General features: G+C 39.2%; 1 protein-coding gene across 2 annotated transcripts in view; it reads left to right on the top strand.

Annotated features, from left to right (window-relative positions):
* Positions 1–15,132, top strand: part of LOC119890745 (protein unc-13 homolog C) — a 107,530-nt gene that overhangs the window by 32,064 nt on the left and 60,334 nt on the right. For both annotated transcript variants that reach the window (XM_038702126.1, XM_038702127.1), the window contains exons 8-15: positions 476–695; positions 1,829–2,056; positions 5,740–5,881; positions 7,405–7,574; positions 9,337–9,452; positions 9,744–9,907; positions 13,809–13,965; positions 14,451–14,519. In XM_038702126.1, the coding sequence (XP_038558054.1) occupies positions 476–695; positions 1,829–2,056; positions 5,740–5,881; positions 7,405–7,574; positions 9,337–9,452; positions 9,744–9,907; positions 13,809–13,965; positions 14,451–14,519 (1,266 nt within the window). The remainder of the gene's footprint in view (positions 1–475; positions 696–1,828; positions 2,057–5,739; positions 5,882–7,404; positions 7,575–9,336; positions 9,453–9,743; positions 9,908–13,808; positions 13,966–14,450; positions 14,520–15,132) is intronic.

Consider the following 15,132-nt stretch of genomic DNA (forward strand, 5'->3'; position numbering starts at 1 on the left):
GATCAACAAATCTGTTAGATCCCTTTCTCTCATAAAAGAAGCTGAAGAATGCAGCAGTACTGATGAATAATAGCTGCAGTTTAGCTAACTTATATAATTGCCAAGTTTACTGTAATGGAAAAGTGTATTGTAAATTTCATTTAACTCAGACTGCAGATCAATATGAATTAAGCCCACTGAAGCTGTTTTTAAAACTTTATGTCAGGACATTGTGGTCCCTCAGCAGGTACAAAAGAATTAATCTTTTTTATGTACTGATCTCTAGATGTATTGAACATTTCTGAAAAGCAATATAAGTAGAAAGTTGTTTTTTTTATTAACTTTTGAGGTTGTTATTAAATCTTATGTTCTCTACCTCATGGTACCATGAGAGTTAGTAACAGCCTCTGTTTCTCACATCCCAATATCTTTTCCATCATTGCCTACATACCTTATTATTGCTTACACTTTCTCAATGCCTTCTCTTTGTTTTCAGAAACTGCATGTCTTCAAGAAGACTCTCCAGGCCTTGATCTACCCGATATCATCCACAACACCCCATAACTTCGAGGTGTGGACGGCGACGGCACCCACATATTGCCATGAGTGTGAGGGGCTGCTGTGGGGCATCGCCCGTCAGGGCATGCGCTGCTCAGAGTGTGGCGTTAAATGCCATGAGAAGTGCCAGGACCTGCTCAATGCGGATTGTTTACAAAGTAAGGAAGTAGACCCATCCCATAATGCGTTGATGTACAACTCATAAAGACCCTTTGTGGGTATAGTGCTACGTATATGATTGTGTGTGTTCAGAGAGGTTTAAACAGCATCAAATAGGAAATGCATTCATTCATTCTAATTTTGTTACATGCTTAATGTTAATTTTTATGATCTTACAGTCTGATCTTACGATTGACAAATTTTTTTGTTCTGCTGGTTAACAATCGAACAATTGATTATCATTAAAATCGGCTAAATCTAAATTAATTTCAATTCAGTTTTATTTATATAGCGCCACTTCACAACTGTTATCTCATAGCGCTTTTCATATACAGCAGGTCTCTACCATACTCATTGTGCTGTTATTTAAAGAGACCCAACAATTCCATGAGCAAGCACTTGGCAACACAGGAAAGGAAAAACTTCCTTTCAAGAGGAAGAAACCTTGAGCAGAACCATGGCTCAGGGTGGGCGGTTATCTGCCTAAAAACACTGTTTGCCTGGATATCTGTTAACTTTGCACAATGCTACTGTGGAACTTCATCTATAATCCTCTCCCACATCTCTATCTAAATACCAGCACTGTACTGAAAGTCCCAAAGTACACATGAATACATATTATGTATCTCCTTCCACTCATTGCTACAAGTGACAAGTGGTCAGTCACTCGAAATTGCTGCAGTCTCCAATCAGCTATTCAGTCAGGCACACCCCTGTTATTGCAGTGTTGACTGGAACAATGTGACTTCCAGGCTTCAGGATGATCCTCAGTCACACTTTAAGTGGATTACCTACACTGTTATAAAACTCACTGTTTTTAAAACTGTTTTATACAAGCATACCAATCTTTTATAATTCAAACTGCGATTCATCTTTATCTCATTTCAATCTGCACTCATGAACGCACTCCAGATATACGATCAGATACAGAAAAAGTCACATGCTCCTGTTTTGTCTTACAGACACATTCACATACTGTAACACAGTATTGTACATCCTTTCAGTATTTAAGAGAAATGAAATTTAGCTAAATAAGATACATAACCTGGTGCTCAATGGATCACCAGTTTTTATTCCAATTCATGGGTATTAAATAATTAATAAACACCTAAATGCTCTTGGCTTGTTTCAGGGGCAGTGGAGAAGAGCTCTAAGCACGGGGCAGAGGACAAGACCCAGAATATCATCATGGCTATGAAGGAGCGCATGAAGATAAGGGAGAAGAACCGTCCTGAAGTGTTCGAGGTGATCCAGGAGATGTTCCACATCTCCAAAGAAGACTTCAACAGCCATCTAAAGACAGCCAAGCAGGCTGTTCTGGATGGGACCTCCAAGTGGTCTGCCAAAATCAGCATCACAGGTTAGCCTGGCTCCTGTTGGTTAATTTGTAAATTTTAAGTATAAATCTTACCATAATGGAATCTGTCAGTTGTGATGTAGATTTATTATTAGCTGTCATTTAAACATTAATCATCAATCAGCTGAATATTGATAAATGCGTTGTAACTTTACTCAGTCCTCCTAAGCCAAATCAACAAAACTCCAAAGCCAAATCAATAAAACTGCAACTACAAGTCAGACTCATCTCAAATAACTAGCATTTACTTGTTTCTAACATCAAGATCTTGGACATTGACCTATGACACTGAACCACAAACAGCAATGCGTATTTAATTAGAAATAAATTTACAGATGGATTAGGTCATGTTTGGAGAAGTAATTGTTGATAATTCCGTGAGGGTTACTACTGCACTTACCTAGGCAACAACATATTTTAAATAACACATAATTTTTAATTAAGAGCTCAGTCCATGACATGTAGCTCTAATGAAAACAATATATTATAAATAAGTTGAGCAGTGGGAGATCTTGGCAGGTTGCAACAATGATTTCCAAATGGTAAAAATGCAAAGCATCTGGGAGGCAGTAATAAAGAGGCAATGATGACTTATTATTATAGTGCAAGAGTACTTGCTGCAACTGACAGAGATCTTTATGTCTTCTATGAACTCACTTGCATGCTAGTTTGTACAGTTTACTTTGGAAAAGAACTCCCTATAGCTGCACATCAAGCTCTCTCAGAGAGGCCAATGAACATGTCATGCCCGTGAGTGCAGTTTGACAGTACAGCACGACACAGCATGTTCAGAAGGAAAATTATGTTTCTGCGTACTTTTTTTTCTTTTTTTACATAATGGTTTGGTTAATTTAGGTGAGTCATTTTTTTTTCGGGTTTTAAATGGAAAATTAATTCGATTTTACCTACCTAAACTGTTGCTTTGTTTATCATCCCTTTTAGTGAAACGGAAGTCCCGTGTCCATATTTCAGTTTTCTGCACCATATTTTACACGCTGTTTGATGATGGTACATATACTATCACTTAATTTCTGGGTTTAATTTTATTCCTCATTAAGTGGCAGGAAGAAGGTCAGGAAGTTTCGTAACCTCAACCCCTGATTCCAATCCATCTCATTGGTAACTGTGCCAGACCTTGCTCATTTATTGCTCACCTCGCATTTCTTGCAGTGTCAATACACCAGAGAGAAAAAGAAACGGAGATGGAAAGGGATAGCAAGGAAGAGAGGAAGAGGAGAAGAAAGAAGAAATAGAAGAGAGAGAGAAAAGGGAACGATATAAAACATTGTAAAAACCCAGGTTTGCCTCAGTCAGTTTCCCAGGGGCTTATCGAACGTCCTATTTTTAAAAATGTAGTTATTGAGTTGTTATTTATTTATCATTCATTAGATAAAAAATGACTCTGCAGCACTCTCAGCGACCATGAGTTATTCTGTGTCTGGTTAATGTGCACACTACAAGGTCTGGCAGTGAATGTGAACCTTGATCTGACAGACTTTAATCAACTAATTAGAAATGTACATAAATGTACTGGTCACACCGTTATCCAAATATCCTGTGATGAGGAAAGAATATTACATCACTGTATATGGTATATATCAGCAGTTCTCAAACTCTTTCTGTCACGTCCACCTTCAGAAGCTGAAAAAACTTCAAAATTAGATATCAGTCATTATCAATATGGAGGTGGAACCACTGGTATTATTTTACTTTACTTATATTGTTTTATAACAATTGTATAACTTTTTATAAAGCCTTGCTCAAACACTCCTCAACAGAGGTCAATGAACTGAATGATGAAATGTAGTCGGTCTCCTCTGTTCAGGGTCCGTTCTTCATACCACAGGTGTATGTCATCTGTTTATGCTTCTTGAAATGCCCTCTCTGTTACTGTACTATTTTCTAAGCAAAAGCAATCACTTTTCTTACCTTTTGTACTTATAAAGTTGTTGATCCAGTTGGTGAAATACACACTGGCTCAAGGAAATAGTTTTAGTTTTTTTAAATCTTTTCTAGTGTCTTACTAGTTAAAGGCAAAATATAACAGGCACTCATTTAAACTCTTCAATTCTTTGAACTTTATTTCTCACCTTGTAAAATTGCTTAAACTTAATTCATACAAACTCAAAAAAGGATTGAAAGGGATTTGAATTTGATAAACAGATTCAGTACCAGATTAAATGCTCAAATCCCAACTCTGCTTCCAGTTTACTCTATTTAAGGCAGGGGCATGCTCAAAACTAAGCCACACTGGACAGCATGGCAAAACGCTGGCCTTCATAGAAAGTGGAGAGTGAGAAGTGATAATTGTGGGGAAAAAAGTGCACACTTTTTGATAATTTTCCCTCAAAGGGATTCATGTTGTTGCACTTGTTTGTATATACGAAATGTTACAGAAGTAGTTATGTGCTTATGTTTTCACCTCTGCACATTGTTGAATTGTCTGTTTTGGAAAGTTTGGAAAATAGTAAAAATATGCAAGCCCCCCCAACTCTGATTTAATAAAGTGTCTGGGCAGGGGTTTTAGATGTTGCTGGATATCCGGCAAGCATTTAGCCTGAAGCATACTGACCCCTTTATACGCATGTCGCTATCTTGTCGCTAGCAGGCCATGGCTCTTCGAACCTCTATATCCTGCCCACCAACTCTGTCAGCATTGAGCTGAGGGATATATATGTACCCTGAATTATTTAGAGTGTCACTTATGCATTTTTAATGCCCCAGTGTCCTTTTTCCCTTTTATGGCACTGTGAAATACTACTGTCTCTCCTTCTCTGCACCTTCGTCTGTGTGTGTAGGTGGAAGAATCTGAAGCACGGATCTTTATTTGAAGCCTGTAGCAGTGGGTACACACACAGGGGTGGAATCTACCTATAGCCTGGATGTAGGAACAGATAAATCAGAGATACAACACTTCACATATACACAAAATAATGAATCATGGCTGCTGTCAAGAGCTGCTTTGTTGCTTCAGATTTGGCACATGCGAGTTGTTGTAGGCAGTGGAGGAAGTGACAAAGCCTTGATTCTTAAAGTAAACCCAAAGAATCAAATAACTCAAGTTTAAGCAACTGAGTAATAAGCACTAAAAGAAAACATAGAGGTATATTCATGAATAGGATTGAGATCTGCAATAAAACCTAACCCACCAGGCCAGGGTTTCCTTATATATATATTCCAAAATATGCCCCTGAGAATTAATTTATTGATAAACAATGTTATTATTAAGTTCAGGACAAGGAACTTTCCATCTATAAAATCAAATTTTCAAAACCTTAAGATTTTGGAGAATAAAAATAATGCCAATTACTTTGACTGATATTGCAATTGCAATATAATTTGCAGACTAGGGGGAATGATCATTTTTTATATCATTATTCTCAATTTTATTGAAAAACACAGTGTGGTTGTTGCAGGGATGTGTACCAAACAAAGATGTTTTCTTATGTCTCCAGGCTGGGTAGGCCAGGACATATCTGCAGCATGACAATATTCAATTTAAAATGGTATTTTAAAACACATATAACCTTTAACAAATATTGTTCCTACTGCGATTTGAAAATTGCAGTACGGCATATTGCACTTTTGGATAAAGTTCTGATTAATTTTTCAGCCCTAGCAGATATGTTGGTTTTGGTGGTACATTGATGACTTTTTCCTCTTCTCCCACCCTGTCTGGTCACCAGTCATGAGTGCACAGGGCTTACAGGCCAAGGATAAAACTGGCTCCAGTGACCCCTACGTCACTGTCCAGGTGGGCAAAACCAAACGCAGGACGAAGACCATCTTCGGCAACCTCAACCCAGTCTGGGATGAGAAGTTCTACTTGTGAGTGCTCTCTATTAATCTGACCAGATAATCCCCACTAAGGTTAAGAATCATCTGTTCAAGGGAATCTTGTGGTATTAGTAAATAAGTCAGAATCAGGTTGTTTGCCAGTAGTCCTGCACTTTGAGCACCAGACTGATAGGTTTCCTGCGCTTGGACAGGCCAAGTAGTAAGGGTAGTAAGCCCTTCTGAACCTCTCTCTAAAATCAAACACAAAAATAATGTGGCATGTAATCTGACCAAGGTCGGGCCCTAGCCCCCCTGGGCATCAGCATCAGCAAATAATTAATTTACTTATTGTTGGTTCTTTTTTCTTTTCTCTTAACCTGTAATCATGTCTGGAGATGGGGCACAGGGGAGCCACTGTTTAATGATCAGGGAGGGTTTGTCATGTTTAGGTTTCTTAAACCAAAAAGAGAGCAGCTAAAAGCATTTTTTGACTATTGCAAGCGGTGAGTTTTCCAGCATCATTACCTTTTGGAGTTTTCTGTCTAAAGTTCCAAAGTTAAAGGTATTATAAACAAAAGTTTCATTAAAGTACTATTTTATATGCATGTGTGTTACTTTCCCCTCAAATTAACAAAATTAATGAATTCAGTTATCAATAATACATTTTATAAAACCCATAAGAACACATGTGTATATTACTGAGATTTTCCGTATGTATGTGTTTGTGTTTACGTTTATGTGTGCGTGTGCGTGTGCGGTGCCAGTTATAAACAAGGCTCCTCACCTGTAATGAGACTCCAGTGGTGGCTGTAATAAAACTCTTTCCCATTACTACAGGGATGTAGATTAATAGAGCGATACATTACTGTGTGCTTGGCAGAGAGCAAAGTCCCAGACTAGTGCAGCAGCAGCAGCAGACAGTGCTTCCCCTGGAAAGGGATTAGTTAAAAAAACTACTGCAGATACTGTTTCTCTGGCTGTCGCACCCAAGATGTCATTAGAACAAAATGTAATCTGTCGGTTTTAATTCCAGAACAGTATGACCCCTTCTGAAGCTAAGTGCTTTGGCCACCTCTGTTCTATTTAGCAGAGTCATTATTGTGAAACTTCTGTCAGCTGCACTGATGCAAGGAGGACCCAAGAGGTGGACATAAAACTTTCACAAACATATAATCATTGCTATGAATGCTACACAGCCATTCCTGTGAAAACTCTAGAGATGTAGAGTAAAGGCCATACAATGCCTTGTGGTAATTTTTCCTGCGAGGCAGAGAGCCCTTCTCCTCATACACATGCTAGGCTTGCACACTCAAACACACATACATCTCTGTGCGTACACAAAAAAGCATATTCTCTCATTTGAATCCAGGCAAGAATGGTTCTCCATATGTTAGTTAGAAAAGGGTCAGAAGTGTGGGTGTCTGAACTCATATTTAAGCTTTTTGTGTAAATTGTGCTTTTGACAGACATTCTGCTCCACTGAATACCCCAACCTGATGAGCTATCACTGAATATGCTGTTGTTCATGTAGTTGCGATTGTTTTGACCTGGCGTAATTATCTTTCAAATTACAGTGAATGTCACAACGCCACTGACCGCATCAAGGTACGTGTGTGGGACGAGGACGATGACATCAAATCACGGGTGAAGCAGCATTTCAAGCGTGAGTCAGACGATTTCCTGGGCCAGACCATCATTGAGGTTCGCACTCTCAGTGGAGAGATGGACGTTTGGTACAATCTAGGTATGTTACCCATTTGATCTCAGAGTCATCTTACAGATAGAAGATACTGATTAACTGATAATGGATGGAAGTCTATATTTCTATCTAGTCTATATTTAAGTCTTATAATAGCACTTATCCAGATAAGACAGTGAATAATCGATTATCAAAAACGTTCCAGATTCATTTCCAGGCGACTGGGTTGACAAATCAAGTAATCAACTAATTGTTGGAGCCCTAATTGACAATTTTTGATTTCATTGTTGTGGAGACATTAGGGTTAGTACAAAAAATGTACAGTGTTTTGATGACCAGTCCTAGTTATCATTATATTATTATGATTATGACACATTTCATATGATTTATAAGCTACTAGCATAATGTTCATTTAAACTTTTCGTATCTTCCCATACACATTTCCTGTTACACTGTAGCCATTAAATAGGATATGAGGATAAATTTAGGGTTAGATAAAGTGTGGTCCAGTTGAGATCACCATTCCTATCTGTATGTCAAGAAGCCACAGAGAACTGTGGTCCAGTTTGGTGCTGATGCCTTTGATGCAGAGTCTTGTACTGTTTCTGCTCTCATACATCACTGGTTTCTCCATGCTGTGTGTGATCGAATGGCAGCATAATGGCTGCTCCCACTTCAGTTTTATTAATGTGACTGGTGGGTGCTGTCTTTGTTTGCCTCTCTAGCTAAAATGAAGCAATTTGTGATAATAGTGACCCATGCCCACTGCTGCTGCTTTGTGCCTTTTTAAATGCCCACAATGAATGTTTAAACAAGCCTTTGCTGGTATGGATGTCCACCCCTCCAGCTGCTCTCCTCTCTAAGCCTCTTCAGCTCCTCTTCAATCTGGGCTGCTGCGTTAGTCTCTGTCACCTTTTCACGTCATTGTGTTCCACTTGTCTGTCTCTTGACCTACAGATTGTAGAGGAACATTTCACTAATTTGACAGAGTAGAGTTGAATTGTATGAGAGCCATTTTAGATGCTTATTATTATATACATAAGACCTGAATTACATAGTTAGAAGGCTATTGTGGATTTGGGTATCCAGTGACGAACGCCAGCATCATTAGCTCTCAGACCTGTCAGGAATGTGTGTGTCTGCATCTTTGTCTGTGTGTGTGTGACTGTATGTGACTTATAGTACATGTGCAGTAATATTTGCTGAATAAACATCCCCAAACCTACAGCACATTATAGCCAGTATGTTAATGTGAATGTTTTCTAATACATTAAACGTGCATGGCTGTGAGTGTACACATGATGTCATTTGTGTTTCACAGGACATGATGTCATGCCATAAATGTTTCTTGTCATTAGTGTTTTGTGTTTTAGGTGGTGTTCTTAATGTCTTATTTTTAATCTTTTAGTGTTTTATATGTCATTCTTTTATGGTGCAGTCAAGGACAGATTCCTACCGAGGTGGACAATGATGCGATGTAGTTAATTCTTCATTCTTTCACTGACTGGGGTCTATCCTTATTTTACTTGAGCTTTTCTATTGGATGGAATACAACTTGTGTTAGCTGGTCTTCCTAGTGCACAGTAATCGTACTGTATCATCAAGTATAAAGAAAATGCTACTGAATGTTTTGAAATAGAAATTGTGGAATTTAAAAAGTGACCAAAAATGTTACTTTAATTTTATAGTTTCTGTGGATTGAGGAAGGTTAGCCTACATGGGCCTACCTAACATGTGGCCTGTAATTGGTAGTTAGTTGTCAATTAATTTCCAATTATGGGTAATCCAGCTGGGTTGTGTGTTACAGATAAAAGGACCGACAAGTCTGCGGTATCTGGTGCCATCCGACTCAAGATCAGCGTGGAGATGAAAGGGGAAGAGAACGTGGTTCCCCCTCACGGCCAGTACACCTGTTTACATGAGGTAACCATTGTGATGTGATTCAGCACTCAACTCCAGTCACCATCATTGGGGAGCTAAGCATTCATTTTGCAAAGACAGTAACTTAAGAAAACCATACTTTGTTGTGATTAAGTTGGAAAGCAAACTAAGAGGATTTTCAGAGATGACAGATATTGAAGATGTCTTCACCTGTGATAAAGGTCTTCATTTGCAGGTGCACACCGTACAAAGAAACGTCTCTTTTATTACTTGGTGTGACACGGTGCTCCATCACCATAACCTGTTCTGTCTTATCTCTCGTGCCACTCACAGAACCTGTTCCACTACCTGACCGAGGTGAAGAACAACGGGGTAGTGAAGATCCCACAGGTGAAAGGGGACGAGGCGTGGAAGGTCTACTTTGACGACGTGTCTCAGGAGATAGTGGATGAGTTCGCCATGAGATACGGAGTGGAGTCCATCTATCAGGCTATGACGTTAGTACCGCCCTGATCTATGGCCTTTTACCTCTCCAATCTGTCATTGTCTAATTTGACAGAGTGGAGGAGAGAAGGAGAGCAGTAGGAGAAGAGGAGTAGTAAAGATGTCTCCTCAGCAGAATCAGAGCTTGGAGGACAATCAAGCTCCAAAGTTTGATTGATTAATTGGTGGTCTCCTGGAAAAACTCCCAACCTGCCTTGGTTACATTGATCATGACCACACATAAACAGTCTCGTTTCCCTCTCTCTCTGTCTCTCTGATCCTCTGTGACCCTGTCCAGTTATAAGTGTCTCCATCTCTGTTGTCTTCACACACATACACAGGCACATGCAAAGACACCACTTGAAACAATAAAATCAGTGAATATTGATCAAGGTCATGCAATGCCGTGTTGCACTGTGCAGTGTTGATGTAATGTTTTCCACTGCATAAGTCTGCATCATGCATGTAACCTATTTATCATCAAGTGCATTAGTGGCCACTGTAGCTTTGTTTTTGTCTTTATGTAGCAGTCCTTAATGGCCAGATTTACTGTGTCCCGCCTACCTCACTTCAGGTGTTTTTACCATATGTAACTTTTTTTTATGCGGCCCATCAAAATAGATGTGCCCCTATCAAAGACGTTATGCCTTTATTATTTGATTGAAAAGTCTGCCAGAATAGTGTATTTACAATATTACAACATTGTTCACCACCAGACAAACAGGATTCTGGCATTTGTGGCTATGTGGTCATTTAACTTTAAACTTTAAACTTAGTCATTCAGTGAGCAGGTCATGAACTACTGCAATAACTTGAAAAGTAATTTTTAAATTTCATTTGGTTTGTGCAGCATCACCACATTGTGATTTCTTTCTTAACTACGTCGCATCACCACACTACACCTTTTTCAGCTCTCCTCCCCTTGCAGAATACGCTTGTTGGGCGGCCCCAGATGACTATGTAATTAGCTTCTGCCTTAGTAAATCAGACTCTAATTACACACAGATTGTGTTGGCAAATTGAATGAAAGGCACAGCTCACTTTTATGCTATTATGTCCAGACATCTGGCCACATGAGATGAAGCAACAGTGAGATATGGTGTTGCTTTTATGGTCTTGATATCGTTTGCTAAAATATTTAGCAACATAAAATGCTCCTGCAATGGGTGTTTTGATCACCTGTAGCTAAGTGAGACCAGTGGTTCCTTCAGCAGGTCTTTGGATGACTAGTTAGCATACCCTGATTTTTACATTTTAGATTAGATCCCAAGTATGTTTGATGCACTCCTACTATTCTGACACCAGTGATTATAACTCAGCCGTATATATCTCACAGCTGCTTATTTATTTACCCTCCTCGACTGCCCCTGTAGCGCAAACACGTCATTGGATTTCTGTTGAACCCTGTAAAACTGATTCTATCTATTGTGTCCACAAGGAGTGGAACTGTTACAACAACAACAACAACAACAACATGTATATAGCATAAGTGCTGCTAACACATTTGATTGTTTGGTGCTGCAGACTGGTGTGGAGTTGCCAGGTGACAAACTGTTTCAGTGTGAAAGGGTACTACAGCATATGAGGGAATGCCGGGGTATATAAGTGCAGACGAGTGAAGTAGTAAGCCTTTTCTTCTTCCTTGACTCCTAGTCACTCCTAACATGATGGCTGCATAAATCACAGCAGCTGTGAAGACTCACTCTCCCTCTTGTGCCCACTATAACACACCCCTCCCTCATGTTCGTTTTTCTTCATCTCACTCTATCAGCACTCCCTACCTCCCTCACCTCCCACCCCCCTGTTTCTCATCATCTTTTTCTCACTTCTCCCAGCTATCTGAGACCGTAAAATGATATGTGAGTGTGTGCGTCTCATCTGCTGGTTAAAACCAAGGCAGGGTAACACTACGAGAAGCAATGTCTTCCTCTTTAAAATTGGCTCAGGAGATCCAGCTCTAAAAGCACCATGGGAATTAAGCGGATGCCATCATCACTCTCTATGCTCACCTAACCCCAAGTGCTCCTGGGTAATTTGGAGGCTGAAAGCAGAGTAATTAAATAGGCCTCCCGATGAGAACATGTTTGTGTTTCTACTTGTGAGTGTGTGTGTGTGTGTGTGTGGCTGTGTGTGTAGGTGTGTGTGTGAATGGGCTGCACTCAGAAGGCAGAGTAAATCTGTAAAGATTACTCCACATAACGTGGTGCTTTTTCTAACACTTGGTTTTATGAGGCAATGACTCACAGTGCAGGATGTTCTCAATTTTAAATTCTCTGTACTCCAAGCTCATCATCCAACTTCACGATACTTATGGTCACCTCTAACACCTCTTAAAAAGGTAACTTATTTATGAATAAACATGTTGAGTACACAAATGTCTGCTAATATTATACAAGATATACGATTTATGTCCACAGAATCTAAAAGTGAAGGTGTAAATAATATCACTTTCCTTCTTTTTATTTTTTAAAGCAGCATTAAGGTTTTGTATAGAAAAATGAGCATTAACAAATGCTATATTTATAAAGCTTAGCCTACTTTTTCTGACATTAAGCTCTCAGCCATCTTTACTGTAAAAAGCATCTGATGCATCCAGACGTTTGGTTGCTATGGGTTACGCTGTAGGCTGAACAAGAATCCTTTGCACATATTATTGTCTGCTGCAACAAAGTAAACATACAGATTACTACACATACATTTTTTAGATATGGTGTACTATCAAGAATAACATCATCCTTTATGTGCTGTATAGATGGCAGCCAGGCTCGATGTTCACTAAAGGATACCAGTGAAATATAACATAGGAGGCATTCCACATGGCTTGTAAAGCAGCAGGATGACGTGTTAAAAGGAGCATATGCTCTTCACTCAGGCAGAGATCCCTGCTCACACCAGGCCTCTCTCAGGCTCCAGTACTTAATCACTGCTGGGTAGCACTGTTGCAGATGCGTATCTCTGTGTGTAGGGAATGAGAGAGAGATCATTGCAAATCTGAAGTGCCTCTCTCATTGTGTGTATTTCAGGGAGTTTAAAAGCCACTGGAGACAGGAGAAAAAGCAATGATTTATCTAAACAGTAAAAGAAAGATGATGCATAGCACGCTGCATAGTACTGAGATCTAGTTAATGCTTAGGTGACATATGTAGATTCACCTCAATGGGAAACACTTTCATTGGCAAATGTGCTTTAGTTGGTCTCTGTGGTATTTGTTACAAAATGAAAGAAACTAGCAAGTTTAATGATACACATTAACATTTACATTCCTCTCATCTGTTCCTCTGGAGATGATTACATCACAGCCCCCACAGGATCCCTTGATTCACTTATTTGCTCTATCTATTACTTTGCACCCTTACCCCCTTAATAGTATAGGTTATACAGCTGTGATTTATGACATCATTTGCTGTGGATAGTCACTTTTTTGCCACATGAACAGGGCAGTGAACTACCTATGCTCTAACTCTTCCACCAGAAGTAATTGTTAAAACAATAAAAATATGTTCTCTCTTCAGCAGTCAGAAGGTGACAATGTATGTAACGCAGGATGTCTGCTCACTTTAAAAAAATAAAATAAAATAATAATTTACTTTTTTTTTTACTGTGGTTACTGCATTTCAAAGCAATGGACAGAAGCAGGGTATGGGATATTTTTGAGCTATGTATTTAAGGAAAGTTTTTTAACTCTAATTTCTCTCAGCACTGTATAACTTTGTGGATTTTGAGTATTACAAATATTACAACATGTCAATTACTAATTAGTTTTCTCTCTTGATTTTGTCTAGTTGATGTGGGGTCTCAACCTTTTTTCTATTGTGTATTGATTCTTGGTGGAGAAATTCTATGATGCACCCAAAATGGTTACAGCACTTCCCCTTATGCTTCATAGAATAATAGCTGTCTTTTCCTCCTCTGCAGGCACTTCTCCTGTCTGTCCGCCAAATACATGTGTCCCGGTGTGCCAGCAGTTATGAGCAACTTGCTTGCTAATATCAATGCCTACTTCGCCCACACCACCACCGCCACCACAACCACTGCCTCCGCTTCTGACCGATTTGCTGCCTCTAACTTTGGGGTAAGTGCACCTATTATCGTCTTGTAGTCTGACATCAGCTGACATTACAGCAGTGATATATTGTAATATAGTGCTAAATGAAAATGTGGGTTATCTGTGGTCTTCAGATAGACTTAAGTATCATCTACCTACTGCATTATAGTCTGATATTGAACCCTTGACATTACTACTTTTTGTCATTATTTTCATTTAGTTATTTGTCTAAAGCAAGTTGTGCACTTGAAATCAACAACATCTCAGAGGTTGCCAGCGCTTTCTGATTGAACTTTTAATAAGCTAATGTTGTAACGCATTAAATAATATTTCCAGGCAGTAAGCCGAGCCTGGCAATATAGCAAAACCACTAAATTTTGTTCCAGGACCTAAAAATGAATCACTGCAGGCCATAGCAATGCTACAGACCACGCAGTGTTGTAAATTTTTAGACACAATGCTATGGGTGTGGTGGCACTCTGAACTGATTTATTGAATTCTCATCCTGACAGAGAGAGAAATTTGTCAAATTACTGGACCAACTGCATAACTCACTAAGGATCGACCTCTCTAAATATCGGGTATGTATGAACATGCATTTTCATGTGGCGTGTTTGTTGCCCGAAATCATGTTCACGTCTGATAATTTTTACAGTTTGCTGCGGGAGTATTTCTCCGTTTCTGTGAAAATGCCATTTAGTATGCTCTGTTTGTACTTTTGACAGAAGTGTTACCATCTAAGCTACCTGGCACCTGGTTGATTTGCTATAGGCTTCAGGTTGATTCAACTCTGTTTACAGTACACTGTGTGCCTACTATATCTGGCTTGGCGCAGCAATCCATTTGCACTTTGCTGTTAATGCCAAATGTGTCTGTCGCCCTCCAAACGGGGTTATTGACTAGATTTTCTTATTTTTTGGATACAGTTCAGTGTGTAATTTATGCCTGTGTTTGTAATCAAACAGGATGCACTTTAATGCCAGGTGTAAAGGTGGCTTGCTAAAAAACGGGATTGAGACGTGGTAAATGTCATTCTAGATGTGATAATGTCATACGAAGAATGACATTCGGTAATGTCTCAAGTGCCACACTCATTTTATATGCACATAGTATTAGCGGCATTAAGTGTATGCATAAAGTAAATGGCTTTGAAGACTTTATGGTTTTAAGCTGTGATAAAAACAAAGACCTGTG

This window comes from Micropterus salmoides, unplaced genomic scaffold (genome assembly GCF_014851395.1).
Source record: "Micropterus salmoides isolate LMB-PRFRI ecotype aquatic unplaced genomic scaffold, ASM1485139v1 Ms_hic_scaffold_6, whole genome shotgun sequence".
Classification (NCBI taxonomy): Eukaryota; Metazoa; Chordata; class Actinopteri; order Centrarchiformes; family Centrarchidae; genus Micropterus; species Micropterus salmoides.